Source organism: Cryptomeria japonica, chromosome 6 (genome assembly GCF_030272615.1).
Source record: "Cryptomeria japonica chromosome 6, Sugi_1.0, whole genome shotgun sequence".
Taxonomy (NCBI): domain Eukaryota; kingdom Viridiplantae; phylum Streptophyta; class Pinopsida; order Cupressales; family Cupressaceae; genus Cryptomeria; species Cryptomeria japonica.
The window spans coordinates 583,332,664-583,358,172 of NC_081410.1; the positions used below are offsets into that span (position 1 = coordinate 583,332,664).

A 25,509-nucleotide genomic window follows, 5' to 3' on the forward strand; every position below is an offset into this window, starting at 1 on the left:
GAATTTGCACAACTATCCGTAGAATTAAATGTTCATTATGTGCAACATGCATGCAAACATCCATTGATAACCTCTTACAATCCATCCAACTGCATATCTTTTTCTTCTCACTCTTTGTCAGCCTGGGATGCTCATTCAAAAGTATGCCAATGGCCCTATGCAAAAGTAGATATAGAGTTAGACAAAGGCAGGTTTGCATCACAAGCAATTTCTACGAGGTATCCATCAATAATTTAGATACGCTCTATTTTACAGTCTTTTTTTTTTTGTCGATAACTAGAATTTCAACTTGAAATTGATGAGTTATTGCACATGTTGTTTGGAGAGAAGCTCTACTCTTACGAGGTCATTTTAGGGAAAGAACCAATTATCACCCATGTTCCAATAACTGTTCACTCCTTGCACACCCAACCCCTCAATTATTAAATTTAAAGAAATTAAAAAATTAAAAAAACTAAAAGCTCATTAATAAATTTCATACTAGTACCTGTCCATTTTTTAGCATTTTTGGACCCTAATTGGCCCAATTGTGCACCATTATTGGTACACAATGCAAAACTAAAGTATTGACAATTTTAAGTGCACAATTATTAGGGCATCTTTAAGTAGGTATCAAGCGACACTTTGAAATGTGTACTTTTTTACTCTTGTGCGCATAATAGATCAACATTACCATCCAAAAACCAACACAATAGCTATAAGCAATTAAGTCGCATGCAAAGGCAACCAAAAAAATTCATCAAAATCTGATGTGTCATTTAGAATCTATAGTTGAATGAAGTTAGCTATAATGACTATTGGCACACTTCTCCTTGTACCGAAATTTTACGAATAAGTAGCACATCTATCCCTACTTCTAATGGCTTTAGTATTAGGAACTTTTGGCATATATGTTACTTTCAAATATTATAACAAAAGTTGAATTGTGAATCTATACATCTGGCATTCGTGGTTGGATTTTGGCACCATTTGCTTGTTTATTATAGAGATACCTCAATTTCCTTTGAAGTGTCCATGATAACTAAGTGTGATATAGAGCTAGCATATTGCCTCTATTGCACAAATGAATGGCATCATGTGATCAATCAAGCATAATCTTGACTTTTCATGAGCTTTGATTTTGTTTTTTTAGTGGTTGGCTAGATTTTTCTCTTTCTTCTTTCATAGGGCACCAAATTTTGTGAGGGATGGTATAATCCCCTAACAATGTGTTATTTGGGCTTTTTGTTATATCTATTTGCAATAGCAACAATGAAGCTTGGGTTTTTTTAGAAGATTACCTTGCTTGAGAGCTCAAGGTTGTACAAATATGGTTTTCAAATCATGTTAATGAATTAAAAATTTACTATTCATTTATTTTTGTTATTTTATTTGTTGAAGAAGATCAAAAGATTCTCTACAACATTGATTGAGAGCGATTAAATTACACTGCTCATTATTTATAGATTGTTGATTTCATCTATAACAATTGTCATTATTATTATTTTCAATTTGAATTTTAAAAATCCGTTGAATGTATAATTGAAATTATAACATAATACTTCATTTAATTTACATCTATATTAAATTTGCAATTATACTTCATTTACTGTAATATTAAAATACATAAAAATTTTATCTTTACTTTCCTATAAATGTATTCCTTGTATCTCCTATAAATAGAAATGCTAGTAGGGTTATCTCCTATAAATAGAAATGCTAGTCTTACCCTAGAATCTTCACTGTACACAAATTCAAACATCTTTCCTTTTTACATTTATTTTTGAAATTCATTTTTTTAAGAAATTATATATTCTTTTAATCCGACTGTATTTATTAATCTAAACTTATTTAATAACTATATTCTTTCCTTTAAGAGATTTATGTATGTCGTTGAAACCCTAGTCTGCCGTTCACTTGTGGAAACATGATCGCCAAACTATTCTTCTGCTTACCTGTGCGGCGCAACCTCTTTCTCAATACCCCAACCCGTTTTCGCTTGAATTTCTCAATTCTTGCAGAGAGTAATGTTAGCAACAGCAATGCCCCTTCACAAAATCTCTTTCTGCACTTCATTACCACCAGATTTAACATATCTTCAGCTGACGCCGCAAAAATGTTGAAAATGGCGCCCTCGCTGGAGCGGCTTAAAACGCTGGGTAATGTTGAACAGCTCGTGTCCATACTCAACAGACATGGCTGCAACGAAGATGAAATTGCAAGCATAATCAGATCTAATCCCAGGCTTATGTTGATCAGTGCAGAAAGACTGGTGGAACCCAGGATTCAAGTGCTAAAAGATTCCGGCGTGGAGAGCGAAATTATAACCAGGTTCCCGAGGATCTTGGCATGTAAGCTGGAGAATCTCAGCTCCAACCTTGAGCTTCTGAAGACCGTATTCCCTACACGGGATATTCTGATCAGAGCAATTAGGAGAAACCCCCATATTCTTAGAATTAACTTGCAGGATGTCTTGAAACCCTCGGTTGCCTTTTGGGAGGATTTTGGTTTCCGTGGAACAGAGCTTACCGAGTTTTTGATGTTAGGTCCTTGGGTTTTGACGCGCTGCTTTCTGACGCCTGAGCAACTCGATCTCATTCGTAAGATTGGCATTCACAAGGAAAGCAAAATGTACAAATACCTTGTGAATATAGTAGCCAAGGGCCGCATCGAAGTGTTGAAGGCTAAGATAGACAATCTTCAGCTTTGCGGCCTCTCGCCTGAACAAGCCTTGGAAGTAGTTAGGTTTGACCCTACAATCATCAACATGTCCAAGGATAACATTAAGATAAAGATGGACTTTATGCTCAATCACATGGAACTCTCTGTAGACTTTGTGGCAAAGCATCCACGTATGTTTACAATGAGTTTGGCCAAAGTAATGAGGCCCAGGTTTTTAGTTTTGCAAAATATGGCAGCAATGAATGGAGCGGAGGAGGTTAATCCGACTCAACTTTGTACCCTGTTGAAAATTACCGAGGCCAAGTTTGTTGCCCAGATCATTAAAGGGCATCCTGAATCCGCTGCCCTGCTGACTCTTTATGAAAATGCCATTGACAATGTCTCAAAAAGCTCAAAGTCTTCAGTATCTTAACATTCGAAATGTTTTTTAACTTGTTAAGCTTACTAGATTTGAGTTGAAAAACAACCTCAATACTCAGGAAAGCCCATCTTCACTGACCCTGTTCTCCCTGAGAGTACCAATTTCATAGTACAGGTGGAATGCAACCTGCTTCACTGGGTTGCTCTGATCCAAAGACTAGGTACAGCCCCTGATTTGGGATTGTAATTGCTTTTCAATCAATCTATGCTATGCTTATACATTGTAAGCTTTCTATAATGGCTTTCTACAATGACTATCCCTCATCCATTTACTTTCATTGTGTGAGAAGTTATTTGTGAGCTTTCAATATACTTTAATTGTGTGTGAAGTTATTTGTGAGCTTTCAACATATTGAAGATACAGATGTATACAGATTGTTTTTTTACCATATTTTTTATTTAGCTACTTCACTTTGATGGCATTTTATATATGGATGGTTATCTCCCTGTATGTTGCAGCATCATCTTTCATGTGGATGCTTATTTCAAGTTGGGTATTTTTCCTCATGATTTAGTTGATTTAAAAAAAATATGACATTGTTTGATCTTATGAATATTATGGTATTAGTTCTGTTTTTCATAACAATTCATGAAGATGAGTCTGAGTTCTTTTAGATTCAAGCTTACACTATTGATAGTTTAATTTTTGCACTCAAACTTTTCAAGCTTCGTTCTTAGTCATCATAGCTCCATTTTTTTAGCATTTGTTCATGTGGGCAACAAATGCTATACCATCCATTTCTCTGTCATCCAAATAACTTTGATGCACGTGATACTTTTGTTTGGATGCTACACATGAGGATAAACGCTATATATTTTTCTCTATTTTTTTTTGGAAGGAGATGCCTCGAGGCCACTAATATGGGTCATTATATGCACCTAGTAGTTGATTCATCCAACACATTGTACAAAAACTAGTCTTGAGAGGCAAAAATCATTTACAAGGCCTACCATGTGTTATTTTGTTCAATGAAGTTGAGGGAGTTCACATGAAAGTATTTATAATTTGGTAAGCAAAAAAATGCATAAAGAACCTTCAATGGAAAGTGTCTTTCATTAGAAATGCTTTCATCCCATATTTGACTTTTTCTCTTTTTGTCACCCTTATTTGAAGAGGGAACAAAAAAAAAAAAAAAAAAAATTGATTCAAAGTAAGTTTTAAATGATCACAAGAGTGTGCATGATTGAAGATCTCAAGGTAATCTTCTAAAAACTATAATTTGTAGCTTTTTTTGTTAAATTATCATAAGGGTTTCTTTGACATAAAAATAGGGGAAAAAAAGGAAAAGCTATTGATATCCTTTTTTCAATAAAATAATAATAATTTGGATATATACAAGAAATGTCGAGATATAATATCTGTATCTAAATTGTAACATAATTTGAATAGCAAATTAATAGTAAAGAAAATTTGTATCTAATATCAGATATTTGTGTTTTATTTATATTCAATAAATATAGATAGGTTATTAACAAATTCTTTTAACATTAGATATTACTTTGAAAATATATTTAAAATCTACAAAAGAAATCTAAAAAATGAACATTTTACATCCTCTTCAAAAAATTTAATGATTTGGTTGTTAAAACTAATAGAGACTGGATTGAGAAAAATGGAGGTCGATCTCCAGTAGAAGTGAAAAAAGGTAGGCAATATGAAGGGATTGGGATGTAGTGAAGTTGAGTTCGAAGCATATGAAACAGTTGAAACCGGGCGCACAATCTACTCTGGCGAAAGATGGTGGATAGGGCATGGAGGCAACTGGAAGGCAGCAGATATTGGCAAGGCATGCGGGTACAGAAGGGTGACCATCTGCTGCGTCAAAGAAACATTGACACCGAAAATCAGGGCAATCAAAAACCCAACTGGAGACATCATGGATTGAATCATTTGAACATGAGGGGCAAAGGATTGAGTGGGATGTTCAGGGAAAGTACAACCATGGCTATAGATCGAGTGAGTAGTTGGAGGAGTGGTCGCGACCGATGGAATGTATTCAGAAGGACCAACAGGTTATGGAAATGGATCCCTAAAATTCCAATTCGGCAAGATCCAGGGAAGCCAAGCTTGAATAAAAATCTCAATGCACAGGAAAAGGGGAAAGAAAAATTGGATCCCAAATCCAAAGCCTTCGTCATCCCAAGCAAAACAATGATTCTAATATGGGAGCATTTGAAAAGTTGTGCTTTCTTCGCCAAATGGCATGCCCAATGAATCACATCAACGAATGGTCGCAAAACAGCTTTGAAGGGCGGGTATGCATCAAAACACTCTCTCCAGGTTTTTTCATTGTGGAATGTATAGACAAGAGTTTAAAGGAAGCAATCATGGGAGGGGCTCCATATTCTTTTGAAGGGTATTCATTTTATTTTTTGGACTAGAAAGAAAATTTCGATCCCACAAACCATAGAATCTTTAGATCCCCCAAATAGTTTAAACTATAAATTTTGCCAGCAGAATATTGGTCCATGGATTTCATGAGAAAAATAGGAGAAGAGATAGGGGTTTTTATTGGAATAGACGAAGATTTTTTCTTCGGGAAACCACGCACAATCCCTAGAATTCTAATAGAAGTAGACTATGATACAAAAAGGATACAAGATTTTGAGATAATAATTGGCTATGGAATATGGAGACAAAGAGTAGAATTGGACAACAACACAATGGGAGGCGATTGCATATTGGGGAAAGGGTATATGGCATCCACATCCAACGGTCACAGATCGGAGGTAGGATGCATGCCTGGATCAATGGAAAATTTTGGCAGGACTCCACTCACAAGCCCTAAGAAGAAAAATGAACAAGCGAGCAACATCATCCCTCCCACTTGTAGGCAGAATTTGAAATAAAAGGAAAGTCCATCCATCTAAGGGGACAAAGAGTGTAAATGTAACTACCCCCTGCCTGGATCTCACAGTAACCAAGTCAATGTAGATGGAGGGCAAGATGAACTCAAAAAACTATTAAATCTGTAGGATGAAACTGAGAATCAGATCAGTAATTGGCCCAACAAGGGTGAAACCCTGGCAATTGAATGGCACAAGGAACCAAACAAAAATGCGACAATGAAAATTGGAAGACTGGAGTCAGGCAACTTTGTGTCAGATAATGGCATGGAAGCCATCCCAAAGGGAATGAGTGAACTGGGAGAGGAAGGCCCGGGACAAAGGATCAAATTTAAATGGCAACTTGACGATTGGAACAAATAAGAGGGATGAGAACAGTAAGGAAACACATGCGAAATGCATAAAAGTAGATGGCAATAGCAAGAATCTCCTGAGGCCAGATGTTGAGGAGTTTATGAATGAGCTCTCTAGGAATGAGGACGGGTCGGATTTCTCAAAATGGGAATTTCAAGACTCAAAATCTGAAATTGAAGAAGACCATGGAGATAAAATCGCTGACATGGTCTTGGAAAGAAGCATAAGGCAAACGAAGTCAAAATTGAGAAAGCCTTTTATTGAGAGAATGAAAAAAAGGGAGAGGAAGTCAAATAAGTCCAAGTTGGCCATTGTAGGGAATGTCAAAGGGAAAATAAAATTGATTGAAATGAAGGAGAAAGTCCTTCCTGAGGAGCAATGAAACTCGTATCGTGGAATGCAAGGGGCAAGTGGCATCTACTCAAACGTCAAGTGGATAGATGCAAAGTTGATATAGTGCTCTTACAGGAAAAAATGTGGAGCAAGGAAGAATCTCGGGTTAGGATGAATTCATGGAGAGTTTGGAATGGAGTTTTCAGAGAGGCAAATGGGGCCTCTGGGGGCATGGGTGTCATTTGGAACCCACTGACAGTCAATTGCACATTCATAGCAAAAAAAACCAAAATTGGATAGCAGTGAGGTGCAAATCTCTTCATCAATCCAAATCTTTGTTCTAATTAATGTATATGGTCCCACACCATCAATGAGCAAAAGAGAGTTATGGCTTGAATTGATGAATTGGTTGCAAGCACAAAGGGAGGAAAAAGTTGTATTACGGGGGATTTCAATGCCACAATTGACAATTCTGAAAAAATGGGTTGTCTTCAAAAGCTAATGAGGGTTCAAATGGACTTCCAAAAATTTGTAGATGATAACAACTTGTGGAACACGAAGACAAGGAATGGGATTTACATTTGAACCAACAAGAGGAAAGGTTTCATGAACATAGTTGAAAGATTGGACCGATTTCTTTTGTTTGGAGATTGGCAAAAACCACAGATTATTATGATGCCTCAATTCTACCCTTTATAGGATCAGATCACTTACTGATTTAGTTGATAATCAACTCAGATGTTCAGAAAGGTGGCTCCCCCTTTCGATTTGAAAATATGTGGTTAAGGGATCCAAAGTTGGCTGATCTAGTAAAATCATGGTGCGAAGAGACAAAATTGGAAAATCACTCCAACCTGTTCACTTTCAATCAAAAATTATCCCACTTAAAGAGTAGGCTGAAGGAGTAGAATCGAGAGAACTTCTTTAGGGTGGAACTAGATTAAGAGAGGCATGCAATTGCCAGAATTTGAGAAAGAAAAGAAGCTACATGAGGAACTGGTTGAGCTGATGGCAAGGGAAGAGTGTTATTCGAGATAAAAATCGAGGGAGATCTGGTTGAGAAAAGGGGATAAAAGCACTAAGTTTTTCCACATATCTATAAATGTCAACCGATGCAAAAAGAGAATCATAGAGATAGAAAAGGAAGATGGGAGTATGACACAAACAATAGAAGAGGCTAACAAGGAGGTTGTCTGAAATTTCCAATCAATTTTGAATAGAGTCATTCATGAGTCCAGAGAAGAAAGGGAACTTTTTCTAAGCCATATGTTGAGCATTTCCTGTGATGCAGATAGCATAGAGCTTTACAAACCAATATCCATGGAAGAAGCAAGAAAGGCTACCTTTCAACTAAACCCGCGCTAGGGCCGGATGGATTTAATACAAAGTTTTATCAAGTTTTTTGGGAGATCATAAGTGATGTAGTCAACCATACTTTTCTAGCCCTCATACCTAAAAAGAAGGAAGCAAGTAGTATGGAGGACTTTCATCCAACTGCTTTGCGTAATATGATGTACAAGACTGTCACCAAAGGGATTGCCAACAGATTAAAATTGGTGCTCAAAAAAATTATCTCAAAATAACAAAGTGGGTTTGCACCTAGTAGGTCTATTGTAGAAGGCATAATTGTGGCCGATGAAGCAATACACTCAACTAGAAAACTAAGGACTCCCAACATGGTCATATAGTTTGACATCTTGAAGGCTTACGATTTGGTTGATAGGCAATTCCTCTTGAGTGTACTAGCTAAATTTGGATTTGGAGTAAAATGGGTGGATTGGATTGGAAGCTACATCAAGAACTTGAAATTCTCAGTATTGGTTAATGGGATATCCTTGGAACTTTTTGAGGCAAAAAGAGGAATCAAACAAGGGGATCCCTTATCACATTTCCTCTTAATTATCATGGCAAAGGCCCTAGGTAGGAGCATTACACAAAAAAGATTGGAAGGTAGTTGGTTAGGGATGAGTGTCACCCCGGATGTTGAAGTGGTAATGCGCCAACAATTTGTAGATGACATGATTCTATTCACGAGTGCCTCTAGATGTGAAGCCAGATCAATCAAGAGATTATTGGAAGGGTATAGCAAGGCTTTAGGATGAAGCATAAACTAGAGAAATTCAAAAGTTTTCTTTTTGAATGTTCAACCCAGTCTGCAAAATGAGAGAAAAAACTTTGGATCTCAGAGTAGTCGATTTCCCCGAAAGATTCTTGGGAATGCCACTATTTGCAGTGGCTAACAAGAGGGTGTATTGGGATAATATAGTTAGTTGTTGTAAAACAAAGATGGAAGCTTGGAAAGGGAAGTGGTTGACCTCGGTTGGAAAGATAATTTTGATTAAATCTCTATTGGTAGCCATGTCGATTTACTCCATGTGATGCATGAAGATTCTAGGCTCGGTTGAAAATGTGATAGCTCAAATCATAAGGAGCTTTTTTTGGAATGGCATGAATGAAAGTCACAAAATCCCATTGATCTCTTGGGATAAGGTGTGTAGACCATGAGGGGTTGGTGGGGTAGGCATCAAATAGATGTTTATAATGAACCAAGCAATGGGAGCTAAACTGGGATGGATCATGATCAGAAATAACCACAAATGGGTTTGAGGAGTAAGAACTTGGATTCAAATGATCCAATTATATTTCTAACTGTTAGAGACTCGCCACGGGGATCAACAATTTGGAATTTCATATTATATAGTAGAGATATAATTGTCAGGCATTCTACATGTGAAATTAAAATTACGTAGCATACATCCTTATGGGATGACTCTTGGGAGGGCTATTTGGCTCTCCGACCCAATCCTCAGCTTGCAGCAATTAGGAGGGAGACTATCAAAGTTTAGGGGAGGAAAGTGTGTGATTATGGACAAGCCTATTTAAGAAACAATATCCTGAAGTGGAGATGGAAGTTGTTTGATGAGTTCGATGCCCCTCAAGATCAAAAAGTTGCTTTGTTTGAAATACTAAAAAGTGGGCATTTTGGTATCACTAATCAAGCGGATGTAATCAAGTGGCGTGCTTCACTTGATGGAGAATACAAAGTTAGACTGGGTTACAAGATAAAGGAGGCGATCTTGGATGATTGAAGTTGGCCAAAATGCCTCTTGTGGGGCAAGTACTATCTACCAAAAGCTAGTGTGTTTGCATGGATGGCCATTTGGGGGAGAATCCTTACCCAATATTGGGATCTTGGGCCTTGGCAGATGCCCTCTGTGAAAAAGCAATAATGAAACCGTGAATAATCTTCTTCTTACATGCCCGCATGTAGAGTCATGTTGGAAACATTTCACCATGAACCTCAACTTGCAGATGCCATTTCCAACCAACCTAAAGGAGTGCTTCAACATGTGGTCCAAATGGAAGAAAAAATGTGTATTTGGATGTTTATGGCAAATCATCCCTTTAGCAGTGGTATGGGAAGTTTGAAAGAGCACAATAGGAGAATTTTTAAGGATCAGACTATGCCAAGAGATAGCCTAATAAATAAAATTGAATCAGTGGTGATTGAGATAGAAAACACGACTGCTAGAAGCAAATCGATTAAGGATAACTCTTTCACTAATTGGGATGGAGAGACAAAAAATATTTTTAAAGGATTATTAATCATGTCCATATCATACAATGACAAGGGCAATACAAGTCGTCGAGATGTCAAATGGTATCTTCTTGAGCTAAGTTGGATCAAAGTCAATGTGGATGGAGCATCCAAAGGAAATCCAAGATCGAGTGGCATCGAATGTGTTATTAGGAATGAGAAGGGAAGAGTAATAACAATAATTTCAGAACTAATTGGACATACTACCAACAATTATATAAAAATCAGAACTTCTCTTGGAAGTATTAAATTGGGGTCGGAAATAGGTACAAACAAAATACACCTAGAAGGTGATTCTCTCATTGTGATCAATGCAATTAGAAGAATTGTGTGCAAAATTGGAAAATGAACAAATGGTTGGCATTGATTACAAAATTGATTGATAGGCTCCAGGGATTTAAATTCAACCACATATACAGGGAAGGGAATGATGTGGCAGATGAGTTGGCCAAGTGTGTTGTAGATAGAAATTAGGACAAAGGGTTGAATCATTAGATACCTTTCTGTATTTGGCTTCAATCATTAAATGTACAATTCTGGAGCATCATTAATTCAAAGAGTACTTAGGGGATACAATGAGAATTTAGATATGATGTTTAGAGTATACACTCATGTGTGGGATAGACTGGGATGAGTTGGAGTATGACATTTGTAGGCATTACCATTAGATGGGGGGTGGAGTCAGAAGCAATAAGGGTGAATGATGATGTGGTATGACTTGGCATGGGAACCCGACAAATCATAATAATGGTATTGGCTCAAAAGATCAATCCTTGGGAAGGAAATTGAGAAGGTCTTTTTTCGGATTTGGCAATTCTTTCCTCTCCTATGGGGGTGGCATGCCTTAAATGCCTTGGGAATGTGGTAGTGTACAAAGAACAGGTGGAATATGTATAAACCATGATCTGCAAATCACATGAGTAGGATTGGAAAACATGGGAGGTATTTACTCTCTCGTCTAGATCATTTGCTTTCATTAGTGCAATTGAGGTTCTTTCTATGCAAGAAGATATTTTCCGAACCTCTGGTCTTGTGGTTGCATTGAAAAGAGAAAATTTAGAGTCTGAACAAGGTTTGACGGAGTTTGAAACATAAATTGAACTCTCGAGTTTTCTTAGCTTGTGAAACCCATATAATTAATCTAAACAATAAAACAACCAACACCTATTGCCTTCAAGACAAACCATGTAACAATTTACTTATTACTTTATTTTTTCAGCTTCTTCTCTTCACTTGGGTTATGAAGACACCAAGTACAAAACAAAGGATAGCATGCATGAATGTAGATTTATTTAACTTTTTGTTTTATGCATTTTAATTATAGTAGCAAGAAGGCCAAATATAGATTACTGATTTGTAGTGTCTTAGCAATGTAGAAAACTCATAAACCTGGATAGAGAAGAGAAGAGTCTTTAGTAGTAGGAACAATCCCAAATTAATAATTAATGACACATCTTAATACTTATAAAGTTGTATATTTCTGTGAAGGTAATGTAAATTTGTTACAAGCATTTAGAAATGGATATGCATCATGCATTTATGTCTCAGATTGACAACCTAGAATGCAAACTAATTTAGATTTACTCCATAAATGTTGTAGAATACCTATACAAAAATTATATTGGCATTTTTTCTTGTAAATTTTCCATGGACCAAGTTAGCTAGGAATTGGACATAGTCACACAAACCACAAAGCTTCTTGACATTCAAAGTATAGATTTTACTTTGTAGAAATGATAAAATGGTTTTAGACTTGCTAGGAATCAAAAGTGGTGCCTTTTACTAAACTTCTTTTCACTCGACTCTTCAATTTTTCATGAACTAGGTGGGCTTAGAATCAAATATAGCTCCTTTACCAATGAATAAATGACATTAGATTTATTTTTTCATTGAAGAATATTTTAACTCAGCACCATCAACTTTGTCATTAAACTTTGTAGACACTTAAAAATAATTATTTTTTAATTCCTCACATAATTAATTAATTAATTATGTTAATTCAAATTCTCCTCAATATTAATTAAATATAACTGATATTGTCACTATAGTATGTGACTAATTTATTTAATAAATCAATCCCTTTCTTTATTCTTCTAAAAGATTAAATCCTCACAAATCTTCCTCTTAGCTAATTAATTTCAATTAATTAGTTAACCCACATGATTCCTACAAACCATCTTGTTAATTCATCATTAACCTAATAAAGTCTTCTAGAAACTCCCTAAACTCACTTAACCTTATTCTTCTAATTTTTAAATTCTCTCCACTCATTCTCTCTCCTAGTCAAATCCTTCTACAAATCCTAATCCCACCTAACATTTCCTCTAATCCCCCTCCTAATGAGTTGCTAATGGCTAATCATCATGATTATCCACGAAGTCAACTCCTTGTTCCTTCCATCCAACCATTAGCTTTTAATGCTCTTTTCCTAGGTGAATGTGAGATCTTCAAAATCTCACAATCCTCTAGGCATCTCATCTCCCAAGGAATTTTTAATTCCTTCTTATTCCTCCAATCCCCATGATTATCCCTTTTTGGAGAATTTTAAATTCCTCCTCCCCATTCTTCAAGGAATGTCACATCCCTTGCTCCTCTCAAGGCACATTGGGAAGTCTTCCCAATGCACTTTGCTCTTCTCAAGGTACCTTGGGAAGTCTTCCCAATGTACCTTGAGGAGTGTGGAGACAAGAAATGTCTTTAAGGCATATCTCTTGGTCTCCACACCCTCTCTTGGACCTTGTGTGAGCTCACAAGCAATCCTAGCCCTTCATCTTGAATCCATCTCAACCGTCCATTCTTCCTCTCCTCTTATAAATTGAGGACTCCATCCCTTCATTTTTCATCTCCAAGTTTAGTAATCTTATGCTGTCCTTTTGAGCCCAGGAAATCATCTTGGCAACCTTATCATGTTCAAATCATATCTTATCCACACTTGATCATCTCATCCTTATCATCTTCCAAATCCATTCCATTTGTGCACAATATTGGAGAGCCATCCACATCAAGCAAGTAAGCAAGAGGATCACGTCAAGTGGAGCATCACCAAGGGGCACCTTCACTTCATCAAGCTTAATCCGAGGGAGAGGTATAAGGTTTTGTGAGGTATATGCATCTTATTCATGCTTTCATGTATTTTGGAGATATGTCTTTGATTTCATATGATTATATGTTTGAATTGCATGTTTATTAACTAATCCACCTCACAGGTCTTTTTCCCCTCTTCATTCTGGCACGCCCGGTGGGACCCACATCCCTAAGAACTAATGGCTTTTTTTTTTTAGTTTTTGTGAGTTGTGAGACGCAGGTTTCGGAATAGCGCGACTGCATAAAAACAAAAAAATCTTTGGTGGCTCTATATTTCAGGGCAAGCACTCTGCGCATTCTCCCATCTCCTCCTCATTCTTCTTCTTCTATCTATCTTCTATTTCTTTTCTGTTTCTTTTCTATTTCTGTTTAATTTTAATAATCTGTCTGATCATAGGAATCAATTAAAAAATTATGTTTCATTTCTGTTTCTTATCTGTTTCTGTTTAATTTTAATAATCTGTTTGATCGCGGAAATTAATTAAAAATTCTATATCTTTTCTGTTCTTGCGTGATCCTCATTTTTTTTTGTAAAAATTCAAATTTGAAATATGCTCTGTTTAATTATAATCTGTCTAACCGCAGGAAAGTGTGAAAGTAGGAGAGTATGCTCGTCTATCTAGATAATCAGAAATCCAGACCTGACACTTTTCTATTCTATTTTTTCGCCATATCTGTTTTATCTTCACTCCATTTTCCTCCAAACTTCACTAGATCCCTCGCATTGCCATTTTGCACATTTCCTTCCTTGGGGGCCTTATCCCAAAATCCACTTTTTGAAGCCCAAAATCCCACATTCCTCTATTTTTAGGGTTTGCCATAACTCCTTCCCCATTTATCCAATCACCTCCAAATTTTCTCATATTGTCCATCTCCAACTTTTGCTTCTTTGTCCCTCTTGGACAAATTTTTCCATTCCTTCATCTCTCCTCCAAAATCCCCATTTTTTGCTTGCTTATCCCTTGGAAAGTAGCAAAAACCTAGTCAAACACCATTTACCCACCAAATTTTCCTCCAAATCCACATTTGTCATTAGTAAAAAAGTTTTTATTCATGTTTTTCTACTTATTCCCAAAAAATTCAAAAAAATTAATATTTTTGTCATTTTGTTGTCTTTTGTAGGACGCTTGTTGAAGACTCCATTTTTCAAACTACTAATCAAGTTGTTTTGCAGGTTGCCTAAGAAATCCGACCAAACATTGTGCATTTATTTAAATTAGGCACCTAGATATTAATTAAAATGGAATGAACCATTGTCTTATGTGTCTTTAAGAAAAGCGTAAAGGTAGAAGAGTATGCTCTCGTCTAGCTAGACGATCAGAAATCCAGACCCTCTAACCTTTTCTTGTTTGATTGCATGTTTACCTCTAGCGGGCTTGCCCTCCCAACTTTCTCTTTGAGAAGGTAAGAGAGGAACAACCCAAGTGAGTACACCCGGACCTGGGGTTCCCAACTCACTATAATAAATAGGTCATTGACTACGAAAGGGTCAATGGTTGGGGCTATATGAGAGTTCACTCTCACATTGGGTGCTTAGTAGGATCCTAGAGATCTCAATCACACTTACATGGCTACTAAGTTCTTGGTGTTTCGTTGGGCTATAGGCCTCAATTGCGCTTGCGCAACTTCGAAGGGTAGCTCCTAACGGGAAGATTTACCAAACACCTTGTTCATAGTGGCCAAAAACCTTCTAGTCATTGGTGCAGGAGGTCGGACCTCCAAAGCCACCCATATTTTTATGGCCTTTAGTAGAGACACAAAGTTCGCCATGAGGAGTTTTCATGGGAATTGATGCTTGGCTGCCCCGAGAAGTGAGTGTTGTGGAGGGGAGCCAGTGGGGTCAAGCATCTAAGTGTCCGCTCTAGGTAAGCATAGTTGGGAAACTGATTGGGATCCAATGACTATTGTCCTTGCCAGCCTTAAGAATGTTGTATATGAGCATGAGTGTCTTTGAGATAATATGCATTTGATCATTGTGTTTTCTTTGTTTGATACATACTTGCCAAGAGAAGATTAAAAACACATCACTATCCCTAAACACTTTGCAAAAACACTTGTCAAGACACAAACAATTGTCCAAGTCATTACCCACACAAAGTCCAAAATTGCGTCAAAACTCTGTCTGTCCCATGTTTCATAAGCCCAAGAGAGAAGCTAAGAGTTCATCCTCTCCATAAACATTCAAGTTTGTCCTTTGAAACACCAACTATCGTCCAAATCAAGGTGGTCACGTCCCTTCATATAACTTGCCATTCGAATCTATCTTCCATTGAGTCATGTTCATGCCAAGAACAACCTAGTCATCAAGTTTCTTCTAAGCCATCACTATCATACCTCCTCCATCAATCATCCTCAAATTTCCCAAGGACTTAGCACATTAAATCAATCTCCCACTGTTATCAAATCAATTATCAAAATTCAAATCCAATCATCCCCTAATCCAATTTAACCTCGCGTTAAGGTTACATGCCTTGTGAAATTCCATTTAGACCTCATCATTAATCAATTGGCTCTTGTGCTTGAAGGGGAATCCTCTCCAAGTACCTTTTGCCCAATCCTTTTGAGTCGATCAAAACTCTTAACTCACGTCTTTACTTTGCTTAGGGTCATTAGTCAACCCTTGGTATAAGAGAGGCTTTTTAATCATCAATCCAAGGTCTAAATTCTACACAACTTGGCCATCACCTTACTTGTGGTTGCATCCACCACCTAAAATCCTCATCCAAGGACTAAGGTGTCAAATCCTAATCAAATCCGGGCTCTAATCCAAGAACCATACCAATCAACAAAATCCCTTGTCATAAAAGACAAAATCCAAAATTCCACAAATATCTTGCTAAGTCCTTTCATCAAAAATTTCCCCCTCCAAACTTTTCCAAGGTTATTCGTGTATGGTTACAACTCGATCCCAAAAGAGAAAGATGGCTGAACAACAATATGGCATACCAGACATTAGTGCCCTATATGAAGATCCCACGCAAGATCCTACACAAAGTGGGCAACCTAGCAATCAAGATCAAAGCCAAAATCCTAACATGGTTAGCCAAGATGAACTTTCTTCGGAAGTGCAAACTTTCCTAGCGGATTCTTATAACCAAGAGATGATGGAAAAGTTTATTCAACACAATCCTAGTGCACTTCTAAAAACTCTCCTTGAAAATGGAGCTCAACTTCCACCTGAATTTAATAGATCCGCTCTCGCCCAACAACCACAAGAAGACCTCACTCCCACACAAAGTGTTGCACCTATTATTCAGATTCAATCAATTGCAGCCCTATCAATCATCCAAGCTCAATCAATACCACCCGCGACACATCCCACCGTGGTATCCATCCCACCTTCTTCCTCCTTGCCATCTATACCACTATCAAATCCGATCTCATCTATTCTCCAACACACTTCTGTACCACCTCCTTCCATTCAACCACATATTTATATTCCACAAACTTCCCTTCCTGCCAACAATGTCGCAAATTTCATCTAGGCCGTACTCAATCTCGTCACAACAGTTTGTGGACCGCAACCAACTATGACACAAATCCCTGCGACATTGGTCCTCACATCCCACGTTCCCGCCTCCTCATCATATCAATACATTGGTGTCGATGCACCTTCTTTGGCTCACCCAATTCTTGGGGCAAATACAATTCATCATTATCAAAGTCCACAATAAGACCTCATCAAGGAAATTCAAGACATGAAAAAATATCATCAAGGACATGAAACAAAGGACTAATAAAAGGTAAACTTACTCATTCGAAGAGTTTTGCCCTTGTCCTTATGACCCGTCTATATCAGTTGCACCCTATCCCTCGAGATTTGAGATCCCCAAATTGACCAAGTATGAAGGCAAAGGAGACCCCCGCGACCATGTCCGAGAATTCCACATCTTATGCCAAGAAGTCTCATATAGTGATCTTTATCTTCACAGGCTCTTTCCCAAGAGTCTCATGGGAGACGCCCTGGCATGGTTCTCATCTCTACCACGAGGTTCCATTGTCTCCTTTCCAGACTTGGCAGAAAAATTTGTGTCCCACTATGCTTACAACATGGTTAATGATGTTTCTATGATGGACCTATGCAATACAAAACAAAGACCCGGAGAAACCTTTGCCAATTTCCTACAAAGATGGCAACATCTTATCAAAAAATTCCAGTGGGACATGCCAGAATAACATCAAATTGAGCTATTTCAAAAGAACTTGGTGCCTGAACTTTCGAGACCCTTTATATCCCAATGTATCAAATCCTTCAAAAAATTGACCGATAAGGGCCTCGCCCTCGAACATGTCTTGTTGGAGGAAGGAACCTTGAAACATTACCAGAAATCAACACAAATTTCTTCCTCTTATCATAACGACAAGCCAAAATTCTGGTCTAAGAACAAAAACGTGGTCAATGATGGTGTAACTGATGCAAAGCAGGTCCAAACCGTGGTCGCTCCCCCAAAATCCACCACCAATAATCATCAATTCAATAATCAAAACAATCAAAATCAATCCCAAAAACCTCACAACAATGTCTCAATCCAAGGATGACCACCCCGATCGAATAACAGGACCCCAAGAGACTTCACTCCTCTTGCTGAGCCTATTGAAATGGTGTTTCAAAAACTTGTCCAAGCAGGTGTAGTGGTTTTTCCAATCACTCACCCGTTTGACCCCAATCAACCTAAACCAAGATGGTATAATGAAAATGAGTATTGTGAATACCATCGTATCAAAGGACATGATACACGAAAGTGTATGAAACTGAAGATCTACATACAAGATCTCATTGATAGAGGTGAGATTGAAGTAGCAAATGCAAAACCTGGTAATAACAATGACAAACTCAAAATGTACCAGGAACCCTTCCCGAAGCATGATAAATGAAAAGGATCATCATCTAATGCAATGGGTTATGACTATGCTAATCACATAACCGGCTTTGATTTTTTAGTAGGTCGCATTGAACCTACAGACACTCATGTCAATGTCATAACCATCCAAGGAGTTAATCCTCCTTCTTCCCAAAGCAGACCAAATCCTGCTAGGATAGTCATTCAAGGCGCCACGCCTTCCACCTCCCATTTCCAGAATGACTACAATGTAACTACGCACTGAGGTAAAATCACCATCCAAGGAGTCCCTCCCCACCAAACCCCCCGCCCATGTCTTCCTCCCGTCGATATGACCTCCTAGACCAACTTGGGCAGACCCCTGCTCAGATCTCCATTTTGGAACTTCTTAAAACTTCCCCAATCCATAAAGAAATTTTGGAACAAGCCTTTCTCGAATCACACATTCCTGATAACATCAACGACACCCAATTCCAAGCCCTCATTGGAAACCTTGCTGCCCAACAACACCTTATATTCACCTCCAAAGATGCGCCCGCAGATGAAGACCATAACAAAACTTTGCACGTTGAAGCTCTTATCCACAAGCACAAGGTCAAACATATCCTGATAGACAGTGGATCCGGGCTTAATCTGTGTACATACAAATTAATAAAACAATTGGGACATTCTGAGGATCTGATAGACACATCAGGAAGAATCACGATAAAGGCATATGATGATGCAGAAAGAATTTCAAAGGGCACGATCACCTTACCTCTTCAAGTGGGCCCCATTACAAATGCATCAAATTCCCTCCACCTATCAAATATAGCTCCTTTACCAATGAATAAATGACATTAGATTTATTTTTTCATTGAAGAATATTTTAACTCAGCACCATCAACTTTGTCATTAAACTTTGTAGACACTTAAAAATAATTTTTTAAAATAATTTTTTAATTCCTCACATAATTAATTAATTAATTATGTTAATTCAAATTCTCCTCAATATTAATTAAATATAATTGATATTGTCACTATAGTATGTGATTGATTTATTTAATAAATCAATCCCTTTCTTTATTCTTCTAAAAGATTAAATCCTCACAAATCTTCCTCTTGGCTAATTAATTTCAATTAATTAGTCAACCCACATGATTCCTACAAACCATCTTCTTAATTCATCATTAACCTAATAAAGTCTTCTAGAAACTCCTTAAACTCACTTAACCTTATCCTTCTAATTTTTAAATTCTCTCCACTCATTCTCTCTCCTAGTCAAATCCTCTTACAAATCCTAATCCCACCTAACATTTCCTCTAATCCCCCTCCTAATGAGTTTCTAATGGCTAATCATCATGATTATTCACAAAGTCAACTCCTTGTCCCTTCCATCCAACCACTAGCTTTTAATGCTCTTTTCCTAGGTGAATGTGAGATCTTCAAAATTTCACAATCCTCTAGGCATCTCCTTTCCCAAAGAATTTTTAATTCCTTCTTATTCCTCCAATCCCCATGATAATCCCTTTTTGGAGAATTTTAAATTCCTCATCCCCATTCTTCAAAGAATGTCACATCCCTTGCTCCTCTCAAGGCACATTGGGAAGTCTTCCCAGTGCACTTTTCTCTTCTCAAGGTACCTTGGGAAGTCTTCCCAATGTACCTTGAGGAGTGTAGAGACAAGAAATGTCTTTAAGGCATATCTCTTGGTCTCCACACCCTCTCTTGGACCTTGTGTGAGCTCACAAGCAATCCTAGCCCTTCATCTTGAATCCATCTCAACCGTCCATTCTTCCTCTCCTCTTATAAATTGAGGAGTCCATCCCTTCATTTTTCATCTCCAAGTTTATTAATCTTATGTTGTCCTTTTGAGCCCAGGAAATCATCTTGGCAACCTTATCATGTTCAAATCATATCTCATCCACACTTGATCATCTCATCCTTATCATCTTCCAAATCCATTTCATTTGTGCACAACATTGGAGAGCCATCCACATCAAACAAGCAAGCAAGAGGAGCACATCAAGTGGAGCATCACCAAGGGGCACCTTCACTTCATCAAGCTCAATCCGAGGGAGAGGTATAAGGTTTTGTGAGGTATATGCATCTTATTCATGATTTCATGTATTTTGGAGTTATGTCTTTGATTTCATATGATTATATGTTTGACTTGCATGCATATTAACTAATCCACCTCACAGGTCTTTTTCCCCTCTTCAAACTTTATGATGAAAAACATACATTGACCATCTCAAGGAAAAACAATCAACTTCATGTGGCTAGAAAATGTAAAGCACCATTTGGACATTTTTTTTTTACTCTCCTACAATCTTAGGTTAGAGTGGCTAGACGTTGGTAGAAGACTCTGCAATCAAAATTAGAGCATCATATGCATTTTTTAAGTGTTCTAGTAATGTGCCTATATGCATTTACTACATTCAATTGCATAAAGGTCCAAATGAATCTAACCTAATTACTACACTATTTCGTCTTTATTGCTAATTGTTTGAGTGTTAAATCACTTAATATCTAAATAAAATAATTAAACTATTTTAAAATACAAAAAATTAATATAATTTAGGGAAAAAAATCTAATCATTCAACCTTAAAATATTAATAATAGTTTTTAAAAAATTATTTAACCAACATTTATTTTATATATTTGAAATTAGATATTTTATAATTATTTAAAGAAAATAATATATATATATATATATATATATATATATATATATATATATATATATATATATATATATATATATATATATATATATATATATATATATATATATATATATATATACTTTTTATCTTTATCTCTCCATCCCTACCTATCACTCTCTTTTTCTATATCTCTCTACTTGTTCTCTATCCTCCATTTCTCTTGCTCTCTCTGTCCCTATATATGTGTGAGTGTGCATATTCCTCATCCTATATATATATCTTAAAATAGATATTTTAATTAAAAAAAGGCAAAGCTACTATTGTTGTTTTCAGTGATGAACTTAAAGATATATTCTTTGTGTACATAAAGGAGATGGATTTAAATTACCAAAGCTAATTTATATAGTATTCATAGCCTTCTTTATATAAACTAATCTAGTTACTAAGATATATATGTTGTATTAAATTATTTGGATTTTTTAGAAGGTGTTCCCTATGTGAGCTTTACCAAGCTCAACTAGAGATTCATGGTCGATATCATTTTAGAGGGCCTACAAGATGATTGAAACAACTATAACATTTGGATGAAAAAACAATAAAAATTTCACCAACTACAATAAACTTTCTATATACATCTTTATGAGCTCAACTAAATTCCTTTTTATTTGAAGTTGTTTTTATTGTTAAAAGTGATTTTTTAAATAAAGTAAAATATTTTTTATTTATATATTTCTATTTGATATTTGATATATATTTAAACCTCCATGAATTTAGTTTACACTTGGTAAAATGTTTCTTTTTTTCATTTAACATTATCTCAAACATTGGTTGGATATCACAACCTTCCTCTACAAGTTTAAGAGAGGTATAGAAGGAGAAATATGGAGAGATAGAGAGAGGTTAATAGAGATATAGATGTAAAGGTCAAGAAAGAGGAAGGAGAAGAGGGATGGACAAAGGGAGGGAGTCGTATCTAGAGATAGAGATAAAGAGTGGAAAGATAGAGGGAGAAGAGGAGAAAAAGATAGAGAGAGGTAGAGGGAGAGATAAAGATAATGAGAGATGTGGAGATAGTGTTGGTAATGGAGCCTAGTTATCTTCTTGCTTAATATTTTTGTGTTTTGATTAAGTTTGGATATTATTTATTGATAAGGGGTGGGGCAGAGAGAGGTATTTGTGTTGACATTAGTTGCACTCCTATCAGTATGGACATTTTCTAATGTTTCTCAACATGCACGAGGTTAGTGTAAGTATGAAGTTGCAAGTTGAATTACATATTGTGTTTTCCAACATGTACAAGCTTAGTTCATGGCTGGTAAGATGTGTTTTTCTACTCATTGGATGTTATCTCAAATGAATGGTTGTATTTCACAACCTTTCTCTTTAGGTAATAGAGGTATGTTCCCTCAAAAAGGTATATTCCTTATTTTATATTACTATATGGTTCCAATAGGACTTCATTGTATATATGAAGTTGCAAATTGAAATACCCATTGTATTTTGCAATCTGTAGAAGCTTAGTGTATGGTTGATACGATGTCTTTTTTCTTCTCATTTGATGTTATCTCTAATAGATATTTAGATATTACTATTGAAATGGTTGAATGAATTGGAATACTGAGAGGGGGGGTGAATCAATATTCCCACACATAAAAAAACTATCAAAGAATTAATCTTAGTCATTAACCACGCCAATAAGAAAACAACACAACCACAAAGAACACCCAATTTTTATACGTGGAAAATCCAAATGGGTAAAAGTATGGATTTGTGTCGCACTTAGGGCTAACACGAGAGATCCGACCAGAAGGGTTCCAATCAGAACACGTCCGATCAGACTAATGTGGTAGCCACGGAGCGCTAGCGTGGCAACAAGGCTTTGACCAGAAACGTTCTGGTCGGACACCCTTGCCTTATATAAGTTGGGAAACAGCTCTAACCCCTCATTTGGCACCGAGGGGCTTACTGAGCAACGGGTGAGGAGAACATAGGAACAAGGATCCGACCGGAAGTGTTTCGGGGGTAAGTACTTTTAAATTTTGTTTTGTTATTTAAATGTATTAATAGTAAAATATTAATTTTTTTGTTTTTTTTATAAAAAAATTGTATAGTTTATTTGTTTTTTAGTTGTTTAGTTTTTTAATTCTTAATAATATTTTAGCTTTAATTTTTTTTATGTTTAATAATATATTAGTTTTGAACATTTAAATGGTTGATTTTTTTAGTGGTTAATTAGTTAAATAAATTTGATGTACACATACACAAACACACAACACCTTAGGACAAGATTACTTAAGTACTTAAATGGTTAATTACTTAAATAAATGTGACATACACATACATAGATACATACATACACCTTAGGACACCTGAGCACATACTAGAACAACTGAAGACTATTAAACCATGAATGATCCTTTAATACATCTTAAAACATATTTTAACCCAATTAAGCATCCTCACATGTATAACATATAAGACCCCATACGACACAATAGGACCCCTTAAGATCTATTCTGATTATAATGACCTCTTATGATTGTAATGAAGCATAATAATACCTTAATAGTTAATACCTTATGACTCATAATGACCCCTTAGGACCCACTTTGACCCCATAGGACCCAATAGTGTCCTAAGGGGTCATGTGTGGTCCTAAGGTGTCAGGCATGTGTTCTAACACATGCGTGACTCCTTAGAAGCACATATCACCCCTTGTAACATCCTAGTTTATATAACATACCCCATATGACCCAATAGCATGCACAACATACACATTGGGATGCTATAAGGGGTCATATGTGGTCCTAAGTGGTCACACATGTGCTCTAACACATGTGTGACCCCTTAGAACCACATATGACCCCTTATAGCATCCTAGTGTGTATAATGTACCCCTTAGGACCCCTTTTGACCCTGTAGGACCTAGTAGTGTCCTAAGGGGTCATATGTGGTCCTAAGGGGTCACGCATGTGATCTAACATGTGTGACCCCTTAGGACCACATATGACCTCTTTTAACATCCTAGTTTATATAACATACCCCTTATGACCCAATAGTATGCACAACGTACACACTAGGATGCTATAAGGGGTCATATGTGGTCCTAAGGCGTCACACATGCATGACCCCTTAAGAGCACATATGACCCCTTGTAACATCCTGGTTTATATAACATACCCCTTATGACCCAATAACATGCACAACGTACACACTAGGATGCTATAAGGGGTCATATGTGGTGCTAAGGAGTCACACATGTGTGACCCCTTAGGAGCACATACACATGTTTGACCCCTTAGGAGCACAAATGACCCCTTATAGCATCCTAGTGTGTATAATGTACCCCTTAAGACCCAATTGGACCCCATAGGACCCAATAGTGTCCTAAGGAGTCATGTGTGGTCCTAAGGGGTCCCACGTATGTTCTAACACATATGTAACCCCACGTGTGGTCCTAAGGAGTCACACATGTGTTCTAACACATGCGTAACCCCTTAGGACCACATATGACCCCTTATAGCATCCTAGTGTTTATAATGTACCCCTTAGGACCCAATTTGACCCCATAGGACTCAATAGTATCCTAAGGGGTCATGTGTGGTCCTAAGGGGTCACACAACATATGTGTGGCCCCTTAGGACCACATGCGACCCCTTATAGCATCCTAGTGTGTATAATGTACCCCTTAGGACCCAATTTGACCCCATAGGACCCAATAGTGTCCTAAGGGGTCAGGTGTGGTCCTAAGGGGTCACACATGTGTTCTAACACATGCATGACCCCTTAGGACCATATGTGACCCCTTATAGCATCCCAGTGTGTATAATGTACCCCTAAGGACCCAATTTGACCCCATAGGACCCAATAGTGTCCTAAGGGGTCATGTGTGGTCCTAAAGGGTCACACATGTGTGTGACCCCTTATAGCATCCTAGTGTGTATAATGTACCCCTTAGGACCCAATGTGACCGGGCATAGGACCCAATAGTGTCCTAAGGGGTCATGTGTGGTCCTAAGGGGTCACACATGTGTTCTAACTCATACGTGACCCCTTATAGCATCCTAGTGTGTATAATGTACCCGTTAGGACCCAATTTGACCCCATAGGACCCAATAGTGTCCTAAGGGGCCATGTGTGGTCCTAAGGGGTCACACATGTGTTCTAATACTAATACTAAGGGATATGCTTCTAAATTGTTGGATTTTTATAATGACCATCTAATTACTTTTATTCAGTGTGAAGTTATTTATTAAATTCTAGCAAATATAATTACACATTTAATTCATGAAATTTCTACAGTTCATAACGGTTTGTTTCTAATTCTCTAATTCTTGTGGATTTGACCATGTAGATTTTGATGTTGTAGTTGTTTTGATTGTGTAGAACTACACATGTTTTTTTGTTTGGGTTATCATACTATACGTATCCTAAATGTTTTATTTGTTCAGTCCACTGTCATGGCATTTTTCTATGGGCGATTATTGTTGGATACTGCAACACAATTCGAGTGGCACAATGTGGCATTTTTTTTAATAATTATTTTATACCTTTTTAATGATTATTTGATTTTGTGGATATTATAGTACTAGTTAATTTTGCGGATATTATAGTACTAGTTAATGTGTGACTGTCATTTTTTTTACAATCCATAAAGATACAAGTTCCTTGCAACAAACTGCTAATGTGTTTTGCATCAACATTTTAAGTCACACTTCGTGA

At 36.9% G+C, this 25,509-nt stretch overlaps 1 protein-coding gene and 1 pseudogene across 1 annotated transcript; both read left to right on the forward strand.

The window, feature by feature from the left end:
• Positions 1–1,862: 1,862 nt before the first annotated feature.
• On the forward strand, positions 1,863–3,319 carry LOC131035698 (transcription termination factor MTERF4, chloroplastic). The gene has a single exon (XM_057967438.2). The coding sequence runs from the start codon at positions 1,907–1,909 to the stop codon at positions 3,071–3,073; it is 1,167 nt and encodes a 388-aa protein (XP_057823421.1). The 5' UTR covers positions 1,863–1,906; the 3' UTR covers positions 3,074–3,319.
• A 1,500-nt stretch (positions 3,320–4,819) lies between these two features.
• LOC131035712 (probable ascorbate-specific transmembrane electron transporter 1) overlaps positions 4,820–25,509 on the forward strand; it is a 33,656-nt pseudogene continuing 12,966 nt past the window's right edge.